This window comes from Orycteropus afer, unplaced genomic scaffold (assembly GCF_000298275.1).
Source record: "Orycteropus afer afer isolate SDZICR_OR568_19922 unplaced genomic scaffold, OryAfe1.0 scaffold00026, whole genome shotgun sequence".
NCBI classification, from domain to species: Eukaryota; Metazoa; Chordata; class Mammalia; order Tubulidentata; family Orycteropodidae; genus Orycteropus; species Orycteropus afer.
Window position 1 is genome coordinate 3,781,248 of NW_006921613.1, and position 24,012 is coordinate 3,805,259.

A 24,012-nucleotide genomic window follows, 5' to 3' on the forward strand; every position below is an offset into this window, starting at 1 on the left:
CATTGGCCAGATCAATAGCTGCATACCAAGTACCAGGACATGTACTGATTTGATTAAGCAATGAAACCACATCAGGAACAGCAGCTACAATTGGAATCACCATCTGATTAAGTTTATGATAATCTACTGTCATTCTCCAAGATCCATCTCTTTTTTGCACTGGCCAAATAGGTGAATTAAATGGGAATGTGGTGGGAATTACCATCCCTGCATCCTTCAAATCCTTGATGGTGGCAGTAATCTCTGCAACCCCTCCAAGGATGCAGTATTGCTTTTGGTTTACTATTTTTCTAGGTAGAGGAAGTTCTACTGGCTTCCACTTGGCTTTTCCTACCATAGTAGCCCTTACTCCACATGTCAGGGAGCCAATGTGGGAATTCTGCCAATTGCTGAGTGTATCTATTCCAATTATGCATTCTGGCACTGGGAAAATCACTACATGATAGGTTCGGGGACCCACTGGACCCACTGTGAGACACATCTTAGCTAAGACTCCATCAATACTTCTCCTGCATATGTCCCCACTCTGACTGGTGGGCCACAATGATGCTTTGGGTCTCTTGGAATTAGTGTCAGTTCAGAGCCAGTGTCCAGTAATCCCTGAAAAGTCTGATTATTTCCTTTTCCCCAATGAAATAGTCACTCTAGTACAAGGCCTCAGATCCCTTTGGGGAAGGCTAGTCGAAAGACTGACATAGATTTTTGGCAATGTAGTGGGGTCCTTCCTCAAAGGGACCTGGCCTCCCCTTCATTCAAGGGGTTGTTGGTCTGTAAACTGACTCAAGTCTGGGAATTGATTGAGAGGTCATGACTCTGTATTCTGGCAATTCAATGTAGGCTGCTGTTCACATGACCTAGGTTTCTTCTGTCTATACAGATCAAGTAAATATTTAGTAGACTTGCCATGTATTTCACTACTAGGAACACCATGCACAAGTAGCCAGTGCCATAATTCCACACAAGTTAGACTATTCTGATTACTGTTCTGACTGTGCTGTCCATTATGGTAACCATGCCCACCTTGCCTTTGTCAATTAACTGCTGCAACTTGGCCCCTACTACAATGGGATCCAATCAGTCCCATTGTAGTTAAGTGTCTTAGTTCAATTAGGGCAGTTCCCACTGTCAAATCTGTCTTACATAAAACAGCAATCATAGCAGTCTTCAAGGATGCTGAAACTCCCTTCACAAATTTATTCCTCATAGTACTGGTGAAAGGCATGTCTTCTGGACTCTCCATTTCTGGCTGTAGGGATCTAATCTGATAAATCCTTTCTAACAGCCAATTTCCATAAGCCTCTGGATAACCTTCTTCTACATTATAACAAGGCAAGTCTGGCACTTCAACTTGACTTAAGTAAGGCAGGCTACCACATAATCCATGTTCCAGTAAGCCAACCAAATAAACTATTAGATCCTTTCCTAACCTCTCAAGCTCAAACATTTGAACGAAGAATCTGTACTTAGTGGGCCTAAATCAAACTCAGACTGATCCAAGTTTACATTCTTTGCACCATTATCCCACACCTTCAGTAGCCATTTACATACATATTCTCCAGGTTTCTGTATGCACATGGTAGCAAAATCAAGAGGTCTTTTCAGGTATAGCATACCACCTCCTCAGTCACAGTTTGTATTTCACCTTTTGGGGCTTGCTTGGACTTAATTTTAAAGTTACAGGTGTAGCAGCAATAATGGGTGGTTGAGGCAGTTCCTGAGAGCATTTAGCAATGTCTTCCATGGTCTCTGCCTCAGGCAATGACCCAGCAGGAACAGTTGGGTTAAGCCCATCAAACTGAGGTGGAGGGGATAATGGTTTTACAGTAATCCCTTCAGCTGGGAGAGATTCCACAGAATTTACAGGCTTCATATCCTGATCTTCCTGACTATTTGTTCATATGTCCCCATTCCAGCTTTCAGAATTTCATTTTTTCCCAATCAATGCCCTCATTTTAACTTCAGACACCATTCTGGGTTGGTAATTTAATTGGCGTTGTAATTCAGCCACCCTTACAATAGGACACTAGGTTTGGTTTTTTGGCAAGCTCAGCTCTGTTACTAGAAGAAATAAGGCTTTCTTTCAGAGCACAACTGGAAACATTGAGGTCTTTTATGTGGTGATTAAGCCATGATTCAGCAGCCCTGAGCTCATCTTGCTCTTTTACCACTTTATCTAGTGTAAGTAGGACAAACCAGCCAGCGTAAGTAGGACAAACCAGCCAGCTTCTTTATACTCCTCATGCTGACAAAATTGCAGAAAAGTATCAAATATGTGATCACCCGGAGCCTCACTTCTTACAAGTACTTGATCTATTGGTGGTGCTATTTTGCATATTAATGTTGCCACCTCACACCATGGATTAGCAGGGCCCTCTTTACTAATGGAGGGAGGGTCACTACTTTACGATTAATCAAATCGGAGAACCCATTTAGGAAGCCCATCCTTATGATTTTGTCTCTCTAAAACCACCCCACCCTCGGTATCAAACATGTTAGACTGGGTTCTCTAGAGAAGCAAAACCAGTAAAACTTATATAGAGAGAAAGAGAGAGAAAGATAAATTTATCTTAAATTAGAAGCTGGCAAGTTCCAAGTTCTTGAATCAAACATCAAGCTGGAGGCTTTTCCCAACTCTTGCTCCTGCAGGGGCTGACGAGCTCAAGGTTGGCAGGCAGTATATTGGCTGTTGACTCCAATGAATGACAAATCCAAGATTTTCAGGCCAAATGGTGAATTGTTTGCTCACAGACAGTTGTAGGCAGCACAACAGAATCCCGATAAACAGAACAGTGTCTCTTTTCCCAGGATGTCCATAAATATATTATAAGCAGGCCACAGCCCTAGGGAAACTCCCTTTCAACAGATTGGCTGCTCAAAACATATACATCTGATCTCATCATTGGAACAACCCACATCACAGATGTTTAAACCACACAGAATTATGGTCCAGCCAAGTTGACATAGAGCTCCAACTGTAACAATATTTTTATTTTTTAAAGAGAACTGGAATAGTATCTTCAAGCATTATGTTGCATTATTGTATAGTTACTAACAGGAGAATGTCATGAAATCAGTACATATTTGCCCTTATGGTTATTTAACTCAAGCTTATCTGACTTTCAGACTCAATGAGGCTTCTAGAAAAGGTATCATGTTTTATGAACCCTTCACAGAACAGATTCCTGCTGGTACGATGCACCAAAGTTTAGGCATGCTCAGCTTTTTAAAGATTAAAGTGGGTAAAGAATAATGGCAGTCATACATAATGATGATGATGACAGAAGGTAAATGTGGAAAATAAATTTAAAATGTCATGAAAAGTACAAGAAGGGCAAGACTACAACTGAAAGGGGGAGGGTAGACAAAGTTTATGGAGGGAAGTATCTTAGGGAAATGAGCTTTGTTTAAGGAAGGAATTATGAAAATGGGTGTTAGGACATTCTCAGCATGAAAAGACATGGAAAAGCAGAGAAATCAGAGGCTGTATGGCCACAAAAAAACTATTAATGGAAGAGGAATTGGACAACAATACCCAGCACAGATGACAATTAGGAGAGGAAAGTAGGAAAGAATCTGTGTGAGATAAATGGACTAAAAGCTGTGTGCTTCAGGCATTGTGTGTCTGTCTTGCTCACCACTGAATCACCCACATATGGCATAGCTCCTAGCACATAGCAGATGCTCTGTAAAAGGTACATAGTGTGAGAGACATTGAAGAAAGAAGAGTTGAAAAAGAAGAGGGAAAAGATGATATTCAGGTTTAAGCCTGCTTGACTGCAATATTGTTACTTCCATTACTAGAAACAGGGATGTAAGGAGATGTAGTAGTCTTTCTTAGTGAAGAATTCAATGTTACCATGATTTAAAAAGCATATTTGAGTATAACTAGTTGTTGATATTTTAAAGTTAAAAAATGCTCTGGCTTTTCAGTATGTTTCCCTGTCATTTGGTAAAAGGGCAGTGTGCCAAAGAAACAACATGATTAGCAGAAAGTATAAAATACCAATTACCAATTTAGAAAGATATTTTATTTGTGGAAGTCCCAGTAACTCAATGTAACTCTTCCTGACTTCCAGCATTCTGTTAAATACGACTTTGCCATTTTGTCATGGAGTAGAAATCTGTCAGGAGCTCTGGTAGTGTAGTGCCTAAGGCACTTGACTGCTAACCCGAAGACTGGCAGTTCAAACCCACCAGCCACTCCTCAGAAGGAAGGTTGGGCAATCTACTTCTGTAGTGATATCGCCTTGGAAACCCAAGGAGTGGTCATTATGAGTCGGGTCTGACTCGATGGCACATAACAACAACAACAACAGAAATCTGTCGTTGTTCTTCCATGTGTCATGTTTCTTTTCTACGGTAGCCTCTGTTTTAGGATTCGAAGGAATTGAAATACCTGCCAGATTATAAATTAGACCTGAGCATCTTTTACTTTGTTAAGGTGCCAGGACTGTTTGGCAGTAATGGAGCTGCTTGTGTAGATGACCCCCACTGCAGTGCTGAACTTTTTTCATCTAATCTCTGAAATAACACTGTTTAATGGTAAAGTTAAGAGGTTGGGTACCCATTTCTTGGGAATTATTCTTAACTCTTTTGTTGTTGGAATGATGATAGTGAAACTGAAGTATTCCTTTGTTCACTTCTTGTCTGAGAGTTAAAGGGAAACAAGCTGCTTTGTGATTGGTTCTATTTTGTGCCTTCATTGTTCTGGCTCTGTAAGTGATATAAAAATGTTTCATTTAATGGAATTTTTGCTCTGGCGGTGTAGTTCCTAAGATATTTGACTGCTAATCAGAAGGCTGTCAGTTCAAACCCACCAGCCACTCCTTGCAAGGAAGATTGGGCAATCTACTTCCATAGAGATACCGCCTTGGAAACCCAAGGAGGGGTCACTATGAGTCGAATCAACTTGACAGCAGTGAGGTGATTGGCAAAATATTGATTACAGAAGTAGCCCTCAAAAAAAAAAAAAAAATTAGAAATGAATCCTGACCTCAAATAGCTCACACCAGATGATATAGTTCCTGGATAAGGAACTTTACTCTTTGTGGATGATTTAATTTTTACACATAATATAATTATGTGACTACGTGTGTGATATAGAAAATAATTTTTAATGAGTTGAGAGAAGAGAGAGAGAGAATATGGGGATGAGTTAGACAAGGTTGGAGCAATATAGAAGGTAGAATTTGGGTGGAACCTGAGAAGAGCAAAGCCGAAAAGAAACACAACCCACTGCCATTGCGTTGATTCTGACTCATAGTGACTCTGTAGGAAGAGTGGAACTGCCCCACAGGCTTTCCAAGGCTGTAAATCTTTACAAAGCAGACTGCCTCATCTTTCCCCCATAGAGCAGCTGGTGAGTTGGCACTGCCAAACTTTTGATTATCAGCTGAATGCCTTAATCACTGGGCTATATGGAAATGAATCAAAACATTTGGTCATGAAAAAAGTCTGACTAAACAAAAGAAGGGTAACAAAATTAGGAAAGGGAGAAAAGGACTCAACTAGACATCTGGATAAACCAACCCAGTGAGTTTGGGAGTTTGCACTTAATTTTAGAGGCATTCAGGAGCTTTTGAGAATATAAAAGTAATATACCCAAAGCAGGCTTTAAAAAAAAAAAAAAAAAAAAAACATAGATTACTCTACCAGTGCTGTGCAGACTGAGTTTATGGCAGGCAGCAAGGAAAGATATTCCAGTTAAAGCTACATTGAATAATAATGATCCCCAGACCCAAATGGTGAAAAGAAATGCTGTGCAAAGGAAATGTTTTCAGTTGCATAAGATCTAAGATCTTTGTGTTAACACATTTTTGTTTCTTTTCAAATATGAATCCATTTTCCCTGTATAAAACTAATGGGGATTGAGCAATAAAAATAGAATGTAACACACCATGCCATACAATGAATGAATCACAAAAAACATTTTGCTAAGAGAAGGAGAGTAATGAAGGGAAAAAAAATTGGAAAAATGCAAAAAGTAAAAGAAGGAATGGGGTTACCCATGAGAAAAAGGCAAAAAATTGAATGACACAGTACTATATTTGAGACTTTAGTAAAGTTTTATACAGAATACATAACAGTAAAATTAATCTTAAAGCTAGGCCTTATCAGTGGATGCACTGAAGCAATAAAAGAAAAACAAGCAAGCCAACGTGAGGATAAATTGTATTCTCAAAGTTTGTCTAACATTGGTTGTTTGGAGCTTCAATTGAATCTTCTCTAAGAAACAATAACATGAAGGGTGCTTAGTTTCTAAGCCAGTTTACTACAGCCTCTTTAAATCATGGTGTAAATGACATGTGCTATCAAGAGCATTTTAAATTCTACCAAGTCACTCCTTATGATTTCATGGGAAAATTTATTCCAAGCTCCCTCCTAAGGATAATAGGATATCCCAGTGTCTTTCTGTCTGCATGGGTAGGGCTGTAGTTTAGGTAAAAATGCTGCTGCCCCAGGGGAGAAAAAAAAAAAAAAAGCAAACCTATTGGCAATTCATTCTTATTCATAAAATGGCTGCAGGGCTCTATTATCATTTTCAGAAGTGAAGTGATCACCTTAGTTTTGCTCCAAAACCTGAGTTGTTCTGAGTTGAAAATACTCTTGACAATCTGGAGAGCTCCCTGTTTTTGTCTCCTTTCAGTAAAATGGCATGAGATCCAGTCCTGTTGGCCACACTAACTAGACCGTGCCTGTTGATTTTTCAGTGAGGCCTACCTGCTGATGTATTCTAGCCCATAACTAAGTTTCTTTTTCTAGCTCAGGGAGGATAGGAAAAGTGGAAGTTAAAACAGTCTTTATCCCTGAAAGATTTTCACCTTCAGCAGTTTATCCTGTTATCTCATTAATACTAGTAGGAGGACTGGGAAGCAAAACTTCAACTATCACTGTCTTATTCTACCTCATTGCTGCTACTGACTCATTTTAACAGAAAAACATTTTTTTCTCTTGTGATTTCAGCTGTCACATACTTCATTTTTCTCTTTCTCCTATTTTGTTAATCTCTGTTGGTTTTACTGTTGCCTCTATATACTTTTTCAAGTCTCTCAGTCCAGAATGAGATCTGGATTATACTGACATTGAGTATATATCTGTATAGTCAGTCAGTGGAATAGTATATGACTTGATTCAATTACAAATGACCTTAGAATTTCTAGATCCTTTACCCTCGTAGGTCTAACATTAACCCTAGGAACTGAACGCCCAAGCCCTAACCCTGCTTATAGACCTGTTGCTAAGGAGGCCTGTGACTTCAGCCCAACCTGCAGTTTGTATTTTTGTTTCATTTTGGTCATCCGAGAAGTTTATTTTGTTTTTGAGCTTGGTAAGACTTTTTGAGTTTCTTTTTTGAAAGTATTTCATCAATTGTTGGTCTGTATTTAGATAAAATAGGTTGCTACAAAGTCTAAGTTTTACTATTGTGACTAGAAGTCAACCTATATTTTTAAAACCTCTAGGATTTGGTAATTTGTCATAACACAAAAGTAGTTATTTGAAGTTTTGAGATTTTATAGGCAGGTACTGTGTTTGTGTGTGTGTGCATGCGTGTGCTGTGTGTGTGTGTGTGTGTGTGTGTATGTCTGAGTCCCCGATTAGTTCTGAGGGTTTTTTGTTGTTATGGGTTGTTTTGTTTTTGTTTTTGCTTTTGATGGAATATATTTTGAGGATGCTTCTTATAAATTAGGTAACAAATTCACCTACTTTGTAGAATTTTTTTCTCAGAAAGTTGTGTACCTCAAGAAATTACTTTAGCTTTTCTGTAAAATTTGAAGTATAGGTCCATCATCTGATAATGTCTAGTGACTATGCTTAATACATGGATATTTCAATGTTTTTTTCTATCCTCAGTGCCATTCCTCACATGAAAAACTTTTACTATTATCAGTGTTCTAATGTACTTTCCCCTGGATATACATCCTTCAGAATGCCTTGTTTATCCCCCTTGCATAAGCCATACTTACTAGTTACCACCCGTGACTTCCATTTTTCTTTATTTAAAATAAAGGTTCAGGAATTTGCAGAGTAACCAGAGTATAAAATTTTTGTATATATATATTTTTTTATCATTTCCTCCCCAGTTCATTGCAGTTGCCTCATCCATCCCTAATTTGGCAGCAATTTTTATAGTGATTCATCACCATAAAGTCTTTACACATCATTAAACTTTGTTTTCCTAGAAACTAAGTTTTAAATGCAAAGTTGATCAATTTTTACATATCTTATTAAAATGTATGAATGAAATGATAAGTACACCTGGAAAAGAAGGGTTAGAGCAAAAAAGAGATGAAATTATTAGAAAGGAAATAACTTTTGCTATGAGCAGAAGTACAGAAAGTAGAAAATAGTGTACTAGTGTCAGAAGGATTGGAGAGCACCAGTTAATATGATGAGTTAGTTGAATAGAAGTCTGCAAAGAGGAATAAAAAAGAATTTTATTTTAACTTAGGAGAAAAATTAAAATTATTAATGCAGCTTGTTTTATATTTAACAAAATTTAGGGTGTGATTGCAATTATACTCTAATTATTTAAATGACTAAAGAATGAATCAAGGAGGTTTTGTTTTATGTATATTTTCCCCACACACACTTAAATTGTATGATATACAATATGTCAGCTCTTACTTCCTGTATGACTTTCAAGGAATAATAGTTATTTTATTAAAGTAACTGACATATAATTAAGGTTTGGCAGGCTTCTCCTACATATTTTATATTAAAGTATTTTCTATTGGAAGCCTCTGAGTTCATTTTCTCTTCTTCAGTTGTTAATCCGTCTCATTTGTCACTGGCATTGGGTATGACTCAGTTCTTCCACCTCACTGTCAGGGAATTAGTAAAATCTGAGTATATAAGTTATATTATTTATAAATATATAAATTGTACTCACAGACACACACACAGAGACTTGGGAATCCTGGCTTGGGCAACTTTGAACAAGTCATTTCACTTCCAAGTCTCCAAAGAGAACAGATGACAGTAGTTTGTTTTTATTATGGTCAAATACAGAGAACAAGAAGTTTGCTGTTTTATCATACCTGTTATATTTAATTGTTTTATATGAGGAAAGTTTTAAGCATCAGTTTCACCAAATGTCTTAAGTGGTTGTGGTAGGTTAAGCAGGTCAAATCCTTTTATAACAGACTCAATGGGGTGTCCAATATTTTTTCAGAGAGAAATATTTTCAGAACATGTTGTTGGAAAGTGTATTTCTACCTTCAAAGGCAGGGGGTAAAACCAGTCTTGTTCAACCATTTTGTCTTTCTGAGTGAGACAGAAAATGAAGAGGCACAGACTGAACAAAGTAGGATGAAAGGAAAAAAATAAATGGACTTTTTTTGGATGAAGGTGTTAGACTTATATTTTCACACCTATTATTTTTATCCTCCAAACTTTTGGATCCATTATGTTTCTTTTTATAAGCATATTGAGTTGTAGAGACCTTGAATTTTATTTATTTTAGTTGCATTCGTCATTAATTCTAGGAAAATAGCCAAAGTACTAGAGGAGTAACTACTGACCAATGGCCATCTGCAACATCCTTGCAGAGTTTCTGACTCAGTAGCTTTTCCTTTGCTTGGAAAACTCTGCCTCCCATTATTACTTCGTCCACTTATCCTTAATCTTTCAGATCTCAATTTGGTTTTCACTTGTTAGAATCCTTCTTGAACCTTTCAAGGCTGACTGTGGAGTGCTTACTTCGCATCCTCATGGTTTCTTGTGTGTCCTTAAACTGCCCTATTCCAAGCCATGTTTATTGCCTGGCATTGGTCTCTCTCCCTACTGAGTGTAATGAGGGAAGAGAGATGAGTTAGTGCAAGTGCTGGGTCCTGTTCCCTATCCTGTGGACAGTTAACTTACATGACACCCAACTTAGTGGGCACTCAGCAAGGACTAGCAGAGTGTGCACTCTGCACCCCTCATGGCACCCAAACCCTCCCACTCATAGACAGAAAATCTCTTGTTCCTGGCAAAACCACCAACGGTGTTTGGGGATCATTGAGAGGATGAAGCAGGGCTACTCATCCTGAAAATACAGTGAGGGTAGAAGAAGGGATCCTAGGGATGGGAAGGAGGGTGGCATTTGGGCCACCCTGGCTCAGGAAGACTGGGTGACCCTCCCCAGTGGGCTGTGATAGGGGCCAAGCTCTCCTGAAGTGATGTGGGGGAGGGGGAGGCAGTTGTTGCAGGTAACCTCAGAAGGTGCTCAGTGGGACATTCTCAGTACAGGTGAGGGAGTGAGGTGATGTGATCATCCTCCATTTTCACATAACACCAGTTTTCATATAATGACTTAGTTTTGGGAACCTAACCATGTTCATAAGTGAGAAGTGGGTATATAACCAAAGAAGGGGGTTGAAAATCTCTGCAATTTTCTAATAAGTGAGGTAGGACTTTTTGTTAAGAGATATTTTAAATCAATACTATATGTGAGTTTCTTTCCACCACATTATATATGTTGCAAAACCTCATTTTAATAACTGCATCGTATTTCACTGTGTGAATATGTTGTTGTTGTTAGGTCCCATTGAATTGGCTCTAACTCATAGTGACCCTATGTACAACAGAACAAAACACTGCCTGGTCCTGTGCCAGCCTCACAATACTTGCTATACCTGAGCCCATTATTGAAGCCACTGTATCAATGCATCTCATTGAGGGCCTTCCGCTTTTTCCTTGACCTTCCACTTTGCCAAGCATGATATCCTTCTCCAAGGAATGGTCCTTTCTGACAACATGACCAATGTAGGTCAAAGGAAGTCTGGCCATTATCACTTCCAGGGAGCATTCCTGCTGCACTCCTTCCAGGATAAATTTGTTCATTCTTCTGGAAGTCCATGGTACTTTCAATATCCTTCACTAACACCACAACTCAAAAGCATCAACTCTTCTTTGGTCTTCCTTATTCATTGTCCATCTCTCACATGCATAGAAGGAGAATGAAAACACCATGGCTTAGGTTATGTGTGCCTTAGTCTTCAAAGAGACAACTTTGCTCTTCAGCACTTTAAAGAGGTCTTTTGCAGCAGATTTGCCAGTGCAATACATCATCTGGTGTCTTGACTGCTGCTTCCATTGGTGTTGATTGTAGAACCAAGTAATATGAAATCTTTGATAACTTCAATCTTTTCTCCATTTATTGTGATGCTGCTTATTGGTCCAGTTGGAGGATTTTCATTTTCTTTATATTGATAAATAATCCATACTTCAGACTGTAGTCTTCAATCTTCATCAGTAAGTACTTCAAGTCATCCTCACTTTCATTAAGCAAAGTTGTGTCATCTGTGTATCGTAGGTTGTTTATGAGTCTTCTTCAAATTCTGATACCACTTTCTTCTTCATATATTCCAACTTCTTGGATTATTTGCTCACCAAACAGATTGAATAAGTATGGTGAAAGGAGACAATCCTGACACACTCCCTTCCTGGTTTTAAACCATACAGTGTCCCCTTGTTCTGTTCGAATGACAGCCTCCTGGTCTATGTACAGGTTCTTCTTGAGCACAATTAAGTGTTCAGGGATTCCCATTCTACACAATGTTATCCATAATTTGTTAATAATCCACACAATCAAATGCTTTTGTATAGTCAACAAAACATAAGTTAACATCTTTCTGGCATTCTTTGCTTTCAGACAAGATCCATTTGATATCAGAAATGATATCTCTTGTTTCACGTCCTCTTCTGAATCCAGCTTGAATTTCTGGAAGTTCTCTGTCAATATACTACTGCAACTGTTGCTGAATTATCTTCAGCAAGATTTTATTTGGGTGTGATATTAATGATACTGTTCAATAATTTCCACATTCTGTGGGATCATCTTTCTTTGGAATGGGTACAAATATGGATATCTTCCAGCAACTGGTCAGGTAGCTGTCTTCCAAATGTCTTGGCATAGACAAGTAAGTGCTTCCAGTGTGGCATCCATTTGTTGAAACATCTCAATGAGTATTCCATCAATTCCTAGAGCCTTGTTTACCAATTCCTTTGGTGCAGCTTTGACTTCTTTCCTCTATACCATTGATTCTTGATTATATACTACCTTCTGAAATGGATGAACATCAACCAATGCTTTTTGTACAGTGACTCTGTGTATTTCTTCCATCTTCTTTTGATGTTTCCTGCATCGTTCAATACATTGCACATAGAATCTTTCAATATTGCCACTTGAGGCTTGAAATTTTTCCTCAGTTCTTTCAGCTTGAGAAATGCTGAGTGTGTTCTCACCTTTTGGTTTTTTAACTCCAAGTCTTTGCTCATATCATAATAATAATTTACTTTGTCCTCTGAGCTCCTTTTTGAAATCTTCTGTTCAGCTCTTTTATCTTGTTATTTCTTCCATTTGCTTTAGCTACTCTCCATTCAAGGATAAGTTTCAGAGTCTCTTCTGACATCCATTTTGGTCTTTTCTTCCTTTCCTGTCTTTTTAATGACCTTTTCCTTTCTTCACAGATGATGTTCTTGATGTCATCCCACAATTCTTCCGGTTTACAATCACTGGTGTTCAATGCATCAAATCTATTCTTTAGATGGTCTCTAAATTCAGGTGGGATATAATCAAGGTCATATTTCGGCCCTAGTGAAATTGCTATAATTGTCTTCAGCTTCAACCTGAACTTGCATATAAGCAGTTGATGGTCTATTCCAGAGAGAGCTCCTGGCCTTTTTTTGGCTGAAGGTATTGAACTTCCCCATCACTGGTTTCCACAGATGCAGTCAATCTGTTTCCTGTGTACTCTTTCTGGTCAAGTCCATGTGTATACCTACCACTTACGTTGTTGAAAAAGGTATTTGCAATGAATAAGTTATTGGTCTTGCAAAATTCAGGAGTTTTTGAGAATATAAAAGTAATATACCCAATGTAGACCTTTTTTCTTTTAAAATTTAAATTTTTTAAAGTTAAAAAAAATTTAAAAACATAGATTACTCTACCAGTGCTATGCATAAAAGTTTGTGGCTTATACCATAATATTTTTAGCTATACATACATTGCTGTTGTCATGTTGTTATGTGCTGTCGAGTTGGACCTGACTCGTAGTAACCCCTCCTTGGGTTTCCAAGGTATCACTACGGAAGTAGATTGCCCAACCTTCCTTCCGAGGAGATTAAGAACATTTTAAGTTATTTTCAGCTTATTGATTTAAAAAAAAATGCTACAATGAGCATTCCTTTTCATATAAACTTTTGCATTTTTATAATTATACCCTTAAGGTAAATTATTTTTGAAAGATGTTCTGTGCTAATGGTATATATTATTTTAAGGTTATTACTACATATTGCCAAATTACCTTCCATATAGGAGGTATCAGTTTACACTCTTTCTGCAATGTATGAGAATATCAATTTTTTCTTTCTAGTATCAGAACTGAATATTTTCATTCTTAATAACTCTACAAACTCAATTTCTGTGAACAAATGTAGATTAATTCCTAGAGATAAAAAATAAATATGGGAGTACAAACCTAGTCAGGCAGGGAGAAAGCTGAAAGAGGATTCGGTGATCCCTCAGTATTTTTAGTTTTGTTTTTAACCATTGCGCAGGTGATCAGAGGCAATGTGCAGTGCAGTTCATAATGGGAAGTTGTATTAGAGACCACTGCATGCATCCATTATCCACAAGGAGATGTATACTTAATGAGAAAGTGAGCCAAGGTGAGGGATATTTTCCACAAAAGGGGATAATAAAGATATTTTTTTTTATTGTCCTTAGCTCAAGATGCATGGGGGAAGTAGTTCTGTCTGAGAATTGATAGCCAAAAGCCAAACTTTACACAGTTTAAACCCACTGCCACTGAATGGATTCCAACTCATAGTGACCACCACTGGGTTTGCAAAGCTGTAAATCTTTACAGAAGTAGATTGCCTCATCTTCCTCCAGTGGAGCAGCTGGTGGGTTTGAACTGCTGACCTTCTTGTCATCAACCAAAATTCCTTACCCACCGCCACCACAACTCCTTTTATATAGTTTAGGGTTCAGAACTCACATGGTCCTTTGACTCAAAAACTTTTTTTTTTAAACACAGCATTAGCCAATTCAGTGTTTTTCCTCATCTTCTCCTCTACAATTTAATGATATCAATTATACTAATCATGTTGTGCCTCTTCACTAATAATTGTTATCAAATTTAGGAATGAAAAACTTTTTAAGTTGAAAATGTTGTTAATGACTTGAAAATTTTGACCTGCTATGCCCAGCAAAATTCCTCTCTGGAGGAGTGATCTACACTGCCTCAAAGAATTCTATTCTGAAAAAGTTTCTCATATACATTCACGCCCACACCTCCCCCACCGCACACACACATACACAAAGAAAACACATAAAGGAACAGGAAAGCATTGGCAAGCACAACAAATAAAGGAGTCCTACATATAAAGATTTCAGATACTAGAATTATAAAAAAAAAAAAAACTCACTGCTGTCAAGTAGAATCTGACTCATAGTGACCCCTCCTTGTGTTTCCAAGGCAGTAGCGCTACGGAAGTAGATTTCCCAATCTCCACTCTAAGGAGTGGCTGGTGGGTTTGAACTGCCAGCCTTCTAGTTAGCAGTCAAATGCCTCAGACACTATGCCACCAGAATTCAAAATAAATATGGTTAAAAATACAGAGGCATTTAAAAATATGAATAAGAAATGAAGGATAAGGGAAACAACAAAATTGCTTTTTTTTTTTTTGAAAAAAAAAAAAGGATCAATTCTTTTTAAAAAAAGAAAAAATAGAACTTCCAGAAATGGAAAATATAAAAATAAAAATTAGAAACCCAATAAGTAAGTAAATTACATATTAGAGACAAGTCAAAAGACTGGCAAACTAAAAGAAGAATCCTGAAGAGATTGCTTAACAAGTGGCACAAAGAGATGGGAGGAGAATAGAGGGTCAGACAAATAGCTGTCCTATTCTATAGGGAAAATAGAATGGTGGGGAGACAGTAGTCCCAAAGATAAAGCTGTGAATTTCACAAAATTGGTGAAAGATAGAAATATTCAGATATAACCTAGGAATGGGCAAAACATCCACACCTAGTAAAATCCTAGTGAAGCTGCAGAATATTAAAGACAGAAAGGTCTTGAAAAACAGCAAAGAAAGTTGAAGTGACGGACTGCCAGCTGACTTCTCAGATGCATCAAAGGAAGCCGAAGACTGTGGAATAATATCTTCCAAAATGCTCTGAGAAGATAAGTCAAGCAAAAATTGTAAACTCAGCAAAACTATCTTTCAAGGAAAACATTATTCCTTTGGAGAGTATCAACTAAGTCAAAACTTGATTCTTCAAAAAGAATATCAAAATTGACAAATTTTAGCAAGAGTAAAAGGACAAGCAGCAAATAGCAGAAATAAATAGGACCCATAGGTGCTACAGATAATTTTTAAAATGATCCACAAAAAACTTAGACATCTTTTTAAACACTTACGCAACTGTCTGTCTTAGTTTTTGCCTCCGTTCTCTAGTGCTGCTACAACAGGAATACCACAAGTAGATGGCTTTAACAAACAGGGATTTTTTTATTTCACAGTTTAGGAAGCTAGAAGTCTGAATTCAGAGAGCTGGCTCTAGGGGGTGGATGAAGGCCCCTGGACCTTACACGTCAGCCCTGCCTCTTGCTCCAGGCCTGCTGGAGCAAGCTATAAGGTTCTGACTCGTGCACTTGCTGGCCGCTGAGGCTGACAAATCCAAAATCAACAAGTAAAATGGCAGAATCCCAAGATTTACAGGCAACACGGCAGACCACTAGTTCAGGTTTGGGAACAATCCCAAGATCGACAGGCCACTCACTGGTTCAAGTCTAGGAACTGGAGATGAAGACTCAGCCAAACACAGGATCCAAAATGTTCCAAAAGCTATGACGTTTCTCAAAGCTTCTCCATATATGCTGGAAACAGACTACACCCCCACAGCTACTCCCCTTCAACTGATGAGCTCCTCACAACAGATTCCATCATGGAGGTGATTACAATCTTATCATGGGGAATAAGTACATCCAACTGCCAGGCCAGTCAAAACTACAGCCCAGCCAAATTGACACACAACCTTAACTACCAGTTATCTACTGCTGTAATAACAGAAATACCACATGTGGGTTGCTTTAATGAACAGCAGTTTATTTTCTCACAGTTTAAGAGGTTAATAAGTCTAAATTCAGGGTACCAACTCTCAGAAAAGGCTTTCTCACTCTGTCTGTTCTGAGAGAAGGTCCTCATCCGTTTTCTACTTTTGTTCCTTGGCTTCTTAGAGATCTTCACATGGCTTAGCATCTGTCCTCTCCCATCTTTGTTCTTTGTGATCTCAAAAGAGATTGACTTAGACACACCCCACACTAATACTGCTTCATTAACCTAACAAAGAAACCCATTCCCAAGTGGGATTTTAACCACAGGTTTAGGGGTTATGATTTACTACATATATGTTTTAGGAGACATAATTCAATCTATAACACTATAAAAAAAAATTGTTAATGATAAGTTAAATAAGTGAGAGATCAATCTAAAACTTGGTATGTTTATGTTTTAGTGTAAGGAATAGTAAAAGCCATAGGAAGGTCAAAGTGAAGGAAGTTGCCCAATGTTAAATGTTAAATCATTTTGTGAAACTATTGTATAATGTAGTATTTTATAGTCTTAGATTAATTGATCAAGGTCCCAGATAATAGAGACCATTGAGGAAAGAGCAAATTCACCAATACCATTGGAACAGTTGAATATAAAAATTTAAAAAAAAATGAAAAAGTTTCTTATTCTAAACCAAGTATTGTATAAAAATGAGAAAAAAAAAGTGTGTTACAGCTTTTTAAAAAAACTGTAAAACTTTAAATTTTGGGAAAAATATAAATATTATTATTTCCTCTGAGTAGAGAAAGTTTTATTTTTTTAAAAAAAGAGAACTTTAAATGTTTCCAATATTTGGCAATATTAAAACAGAACCTTAATGTTCATCAGAAAACACTATTCAAATTAGTGAGAAGACAAGCCACAAACAGAGTATTTGGAGCACATAACTAACAAAGGATTACTTCTGGAGTAAATATATAACTCCTAAAAATCAATAAGAACAGACAAATAGAAAGTTTATAAAAGCCCTAAGTAAGCATCTTATAGAACAAAATGAAAGACCAATAAAATATTGCAATGATGCTTGATCCTATTAATAATTAAGAAAATGAAAATAAAAACTATAAAAGATACCAGTTTATATTCCCCATGTAGACAAAAATGAGAAAGCCCACATTAATGAGGACATGGAGTGATGGGAACTCTTTATACAATGCTGGTGGGATTACAAATCAGTGCAACCACATGGGAAAACTATTTGAAATTATCTAGTAGAGTTGGAGATGTTCATATTGTATGAGTTATCAATTTCATTCCAGACACTTTGGCATATGTTTACCAGAAGTCTTTATAGAAGAATGTTCACTGTAGTTTTTTTTTTTTTTTTTTCTTTTTATAATGGCAAACTTGAAAATAATATAGATATCCATTTAAAAGCAATGGATAAATAAACTGTAGTTTTCATATAGTGTAGTACTTTAGTGAGAACAAAAGTGATAAGCATTAACCAATATGAACTTCATAAGTATAATAGTATAATAAAGACCAATTAAGAAAAATTATAAACAGTGAAATAATATATGGAAAGTGAAAAGCAAAAAAATCATGAACATGAAATTTAGGATATTGGACACTTCTGACAGTAGGTAGCAGTATGGGATCTACTCTTTAACCTGGATGGTGGCACTTTGCTAACATTCTTTATACAATCCATTTGTATAATTTATTATGAAATATATATCAGAAAAAGCACAACCAAACAAAAATGTACAGCCTCTGAATTGTCACAAAGCAAACACCTGCCTAGCCACCATACAGATCAAGAAATAAAATATGCTAACAACCTAAAAACTATATCCTTTCTGTTCTCCAAATGTAATGACTATCCTTATAGTTTTATTAGGGAATCCTGGTGGCACAGTGGTTAAGTGTTTGGCTTATAACTGAAAGTTGGTGGTTCTAACCCATCAGTAGCTCTAAAGGATAAAAGACAATCTACTCCTATAAATATTACACCTTAAGAAACCATGTGGAGCAGTTCTCCTTTTTCACATGGGGTTGCTTTGAGTTGAAATCAAGTCAATAGCACAAAGCAATAATAGTTTGATTATCTATACATGCATCTTTATCTCTATTGTTTGTTTTCTGTTTTTTTTTATTTTATTTTGATATAAATTAAATCATAGAGAATTATTTCTTTTGTGTCTACCTTCTTTTATGAACATTATCTTTGTTAGATTCATACATATTGTTGCATGTTGCTATAAATTTTCGTTGTTACTATTATGTATTGCTATATTGCTATATTGCAATTTTTTTAATCCATTCTATTATTGATGGACTTTTTCTAGTTTAATATAATTATGATTATAAATATAGTTCCAAAAAAAACCCCCAAACTCACTGCTGTAGAGTTGTTTCAGACTCATAGAGACCTTTCCTTGAGTTTCCAAGATGGAAAATCTTTACGGAAGTAGATTGCCCAGTCTTTCTTCCATGGAGTTGCTGGTGAGTTTGAACCACCAACCTTCTGGTTGGCAGTCAAATGCCTTAGGCACTACGCCACCAGAGCTCCCATAGTTAATGTTGCACTGTAGTTTTTTCCATGTTTCTTGGTACATACATTTACATATTTCCATTGTATACATAGATAATTCCAAAGAGTCCAAATAAGTGGTTTATATACTATTGTGTATTTATTAAACATTACACAATAAAATAATGTAAAAATCTTTCTTTGCTAAATTAATATGCAATGGTATTATATTAATTTTACTTTGATTACTAATTTTTTCACCCTTTAATTTAAATATTATTATTTGCTAATTCCTATTCTTTGTCCATTTTTCAATCTGAATGATACTTTTTTATTAGTAATTTATACAAATTACTTATTTAGTAATTATTTTAATACTTTTACTATCTTATTGTCGGACAAGTTTGTTTCCCCCATTTTATTCTCCATGTTTTAAATTTTTTAAAAAATTTTAATAGTGTATTTTTAAAATTTTTTAATGATTTGAAATAAAATATATTATCACAGCAAAAAATTTTTGAGCTCTATGTCCCTCTCCAAAATCCCAAAATCCCATCAAGTGTAAATAAAGATAATTTCAATTCAATGCTTTCCAATTAACTGTAAATTTTTGCTGCATGTACTTGTGACCTTCTACACACACCCACACGTGCACACACATATATACACACATATGTATGTGTGTGTTAGTGTGGAAAAATATCTATATATTCAGACACATATAGTTGTGCAAAAAGATTATTTTTTTCTATTTAACAGAACATCTTTTCCTTCTAATAAAAATGGCTTTACACCATCATTTTTACATATGGCTTTCCATTGTTTAAATATACTAATCATTCATTCAGCAATGAATGATTTGTATTTATTGAGCACCTGATAATGCTGTGGGTGTCCCTGGATGGCACAAACAGTTAAAAGCTCAACTACTAGCCCACCAAAGTACACTAAGTCAAACCCACTGCGATCAAGTTGATTCCAACTCATGGAGACCTATAGGACAGTATAGAACTCTGCCTAGGTCCATAGAGACCTACAGGACAAAGTAGAACTCTCCCCATAGGACAGTAATCATTATAGAAGATTACAAGGCTGTAGTCTTTACAGAAGGAAACAAACTTTCTCCCACTACTAACCCATGTTGTTGTTGTTGTTATGTGCCGTCAAGTCGGACCTGACTCATAGCGCCCCCTCCTTGGGTTTCCGAGGCAGTATCACTATGGAAGTAGATTGCCCCATCTTCCTTCTGAGGAGTGACTGGTGGATTACCTCAAAAGAAAGGCCTGACAATTTGTTTCTGAAAGGACTTGAAAACCCTAGAAGTGCAGTTCTGCTCTGTAGCACATGGGGTTGCCATGAGTCAGAATTGAGTTGATGGCAACCCATTTGGGTTTTGCTGTATAGCAGTACTATTTTGTAGGAATTGGGAATAGAGCAATGCACAAAACACTCAAATTTCCTGCCAAAGTGGAATACTCGAGGTGAAAAACCAAAAAAATAAATAAAATAAACTCATTGCTATGGAGTTGATCCCAACACATAGCAACCCCTCCTTGGCTTTCTGAGGTGGTATCTCTGTGGAAATAGATTGCCCAGTCTTCCTTCTGAGGAGTGACTGGTGGATTTGATCCACCAGCCTTCTGGCTAACAGTCAAATGCCTTAGGTACTATGCTACCAGAGTGTATAGTAAACAAATTATCATGGCTATATACCAAAAACTAAACACCAAACTCACTGCCATTGAGTCAGATCTGACTCATAGTGTCCTCTCCTTGGGTTTCCAAGGAGGTATCACTATGGAAGTAGATTGCCCACCTTTCTTCTGAGGAGTGGCTGGTGGCCATATAAGGAAGAAAAGAAACAAACAAACAAAAAAGGCAAGGAAGAAGATAATGATAGGTTGAGGGGAAGGGATAGGGTACCTAACGAAGGCCTCATAATATTGAAGTGTGGGAGCCCATTGTGATAATAGTTAGGGAGAAATTATTTTATGTAGAGAAAGAAAAAATGAAAGTCTACTAGATGAGTTTTTATTTAAAAAAAAATGTAATCTAATATTAATTAACATTTAGGTTACTTCCAATTATTTAGAATTGTACACAAATTTGGAGAGGCCATTCCTATTAAAATATTTTCTAAGTTCTTCCAGATCTGATATGTCTATCTTCAAAAGCCTAATTCGTATTTTAGAGGAACAATAAGAAGGACCTTCAGGAAGAAACAAATTTTCAAAGAATATTTAGTCTAGAAGATTCTTATAGATGAGACCAAAGTTTGAAGTAACTTGCCTTAAATTGTATTTCTACTTAATACTTTCCTTTCATGCTACTTTAATATCATGGAAATTCTAAGAAAATTACTTTTTTAAAAAGAATTTTAACAAGTGCATGTTTTAAATCTCCCTTAGGTTGCTGATGCCAAGTCTTTCCCAAGACCTTTTAATGTCTTACCTGTGAAGACAAAATGGAGTGACATTGGCTTTCATATTCTTTTATTTGATCTGGAAAATCTTGTTGAACTTTTGCTGCCAACTCCAATCAGTGATGCTGACTCTTCCAATTCATTCTATGGTAGTGAGATCCTGAGACGAGCCAAGAGCACAGTTGAGAAGAAGACACTGACGCTGAAAAGAAATAAAACTGCTTGTGGTCCTCTCTCAGGGGAGTCACAAACCAAGTCTGTTAGTGAAACCCCTGTCCAAGAAGATAATACTGTCAAATTCCCAGAAGAAAATGATGGCATTAAAAGGCATAAGAAAATGAAGAGCTCCAAAAAGATGCACCCTAAGCCATTAAGAAAAGTTGATGCAAACCTTTTGATAGACACAGCTAAATTGCTCCTGTCTTGCCTTTTGCCATGGGGAGTGGATAAGGAATTAGATAATCTCTGCATTATGCATCTTAATATTTTAAAGCTTCAGGGTCCAATTTCTTTAGGACTTGCTTCAAATGAAGATCATTTCTCATTGATGCTGCCAGGTTGGGATTTATGCAATGCTGATATGAAGAAAGACTATTTAAGAGTAAATTTATTTTCCAGAAAAGTTTTGGACTTATCAAATAAATACACAGCTACTCTTCCAAACCAGGGCGTAACATCAAGAGGACTAGAGAATAATTGTGATTCTTTGCAAGAAACGAATGCTATAGTTTATATATTGAACAGACTATTTTTAGTTAGTAAACTAGTTAACATGCCTTTAGAATTGGCTTGTGGAATTGACAGGTAAGACATACCTAGAAATTTTGACTACTGTTAGTTAGAACACTAAAGAAAAAAAAGAATATCATTTAAAAAAAAGTATCTCTGGCCAGCCAACCAGTCTACTTGTCTTCTCTCTTTCCTTCTCTCTTCCTCCTTTGTTTTTCCCTTCTTTCTTCCCTTTTATCTTCCCTCTCTCCCTCCTTTCTTTCCTTCCTTCCTTCCTAGGCTTTACAGAATGGTGTGCAAATATGATTGAATCACTGTACTTGCCTTGATAGTGCCTGGGGAGAATTTTTGGCAGATGTTAACATATTAGTATTCCTAAGTTTATAGGAGCTCTGGTAGCATAGTGGCTAAAGCACTTGACTGCTAACCAGAAGGCTGGCGGTTCAACCCACCAGCCACTCCTCAGAAGGAAGGTTGGGCAATCCTACTTCCATAGTGATACTGCCTCGGAAAGCCGAGGAGGGGTCGCTATGAGTCAGGGCCGACTCGACGGCACATAACAACAACAACAACAAGTTTATGGCATTAGCTGGAATCTAAAGCAGCAAGGCCCCTCATTTAAAAGTGTGTCACAAAATAATTCTAGAAAACTATTATTGCCAGTTTGATTGGGATTAAGGTTTTTGGTGGGAGCAAAGTGGGGAAATAAGATTTAAAGAAGACATTAATATGGAAGATATTGCTGAAAAGAGGGTATTCAATTCTTAAATGTGTTCAGGTAGTCATGTACCCAAATCTCTGATTTATTTTCTTAAATAATGTTCATACTTCTTTAATAATATCATTTAAATTTTTTTCAACAGTTCCTTCAAAGGAATGGAATCTGTCCATAATAAGGTGAAAAATCCTGGGAATGATGTTTTGAATATTTCAAGCTTCTATGGTTACTTACGAAATGGTAAGGAATAGAGTTACAGGCACAGATATGATCTTAATTTTTTTTTTTGTAGAGTGTAAAAGAACTAGTCTTTATATAACAGGATCTCACTCTACAGTTTAGAATGATGAGTATGTTTACTATTTGATTTAGTATGTATTCATCTCATTTTAGGCTTATATTGTGCCTATATTTAGATACTTATGAATATTTTTATTAAAATAAATAAAGTATGAGACACGTAATGTGATGGATTCATCAAATGATCTTTGAAATGCCTTAAATCTGGAAACTTTCCAACAAAGGAAATGCTTGGATATTAAATTAAGTCATCTGTGATTTAGTGGGAAGTTTATAGCATCAAGATCTTTATATCAAATACATGATTATTAGAGGATTTTAGAGATATTTCAGAATGTTATATGGTAGTCCTTTAACTCTTCTGAGTAAAATTTGGTGTTTAGATTTTCTTTTGAGGCCAAATGACTAATCCATCCCTCCAACCTGCTCTTCCTAGTCTTCATTGTCTAAGTAATTGACAGTTGTATCTTTCCAGGTGCTTAACCAATGGCTTTAGTTTTTTGATTTTTCTCTCATATCCCACATCCAATCTTTTAAAAATCATCTTAGTTCTAACTTCAGAACATATCCCAAACCTGACTGATTCTCACCAGTGACAGGTCCACCACCCTGGTGTGAGCCACCATCCTTGGAAATGACCTCATAGTCTCCTAAACACCTTTCCTAGCTCCTACTCTCTATTGTCCTCCAAGCAGCCAGAGTGACCTATTCACAACTGAGTCAGAACCTCACACTCTTCTGCTTAAGGCCTCCAGTGACTTCCATGTCACTCAGAATAAAAGCCACAGTCCTCACAAGGCCTATGTGATCTGGCTGTTTTTTTCTACATCATCACATACCATGTCTTCCTACTCATCTCCTGCTTCACTCTTTTCAGCTACACTGCCCTATTTATCACTCTTATCCTCACTTGACAGGCAGGTTTTAAAGTTTTGGAACTCTAAAACTCTATTTTCTCTGCTTGAAGTGCTCTTTCCCCAGATATCTGTATGGCAACTTACTCCCACATTCTTAAAGTCTTCCTCAAATGTCACATTGAAATGAAGGTGCTTTTCCTCCTTTCAGCACTCTATCCCCTTCACATAATCTTCTCACTGTCTGGCATACATTTATCATTCTGTCATTTGTCATCTGCCTCCTGCTACTAAAATATAAGCTCCATGATGGTTTGCTTGTATTGCTTTGTTTTGTTTTTATGATAGTTTTATCTACTGTTTTCCTCAGTTGCTAGAACAGTGCCTAGAAGAACTTAAGTAAATA

The 24,012-nt window shown here is 36.7% G+C and overlaps 1 protein-coding gene across 1 annotated transcript in view; it reads left to right on the top strand.

Moving 5' to 3' along the window:
- Positions 1-24,012, top strand: part of WDR72 (WD repeat domain 72) — a 315,966-nt gene that overhangs the window by 155,389 nt on the left and 136,565 nt on the right. Inside the window, exons 14-15 of the mRNA XM_007935300.1 lie at positions 20,992-21,809; positions 22,598-22,692. Coding sequence (XP_007933491.1) covers positions 20,992-21,809; positions 22,598-22,692 — 913 coding nt within the window. The remainder of the gene's footprint in view (positions 1-20,991; positions 21,810-22,597; positions 22,693-24,012) is intronic.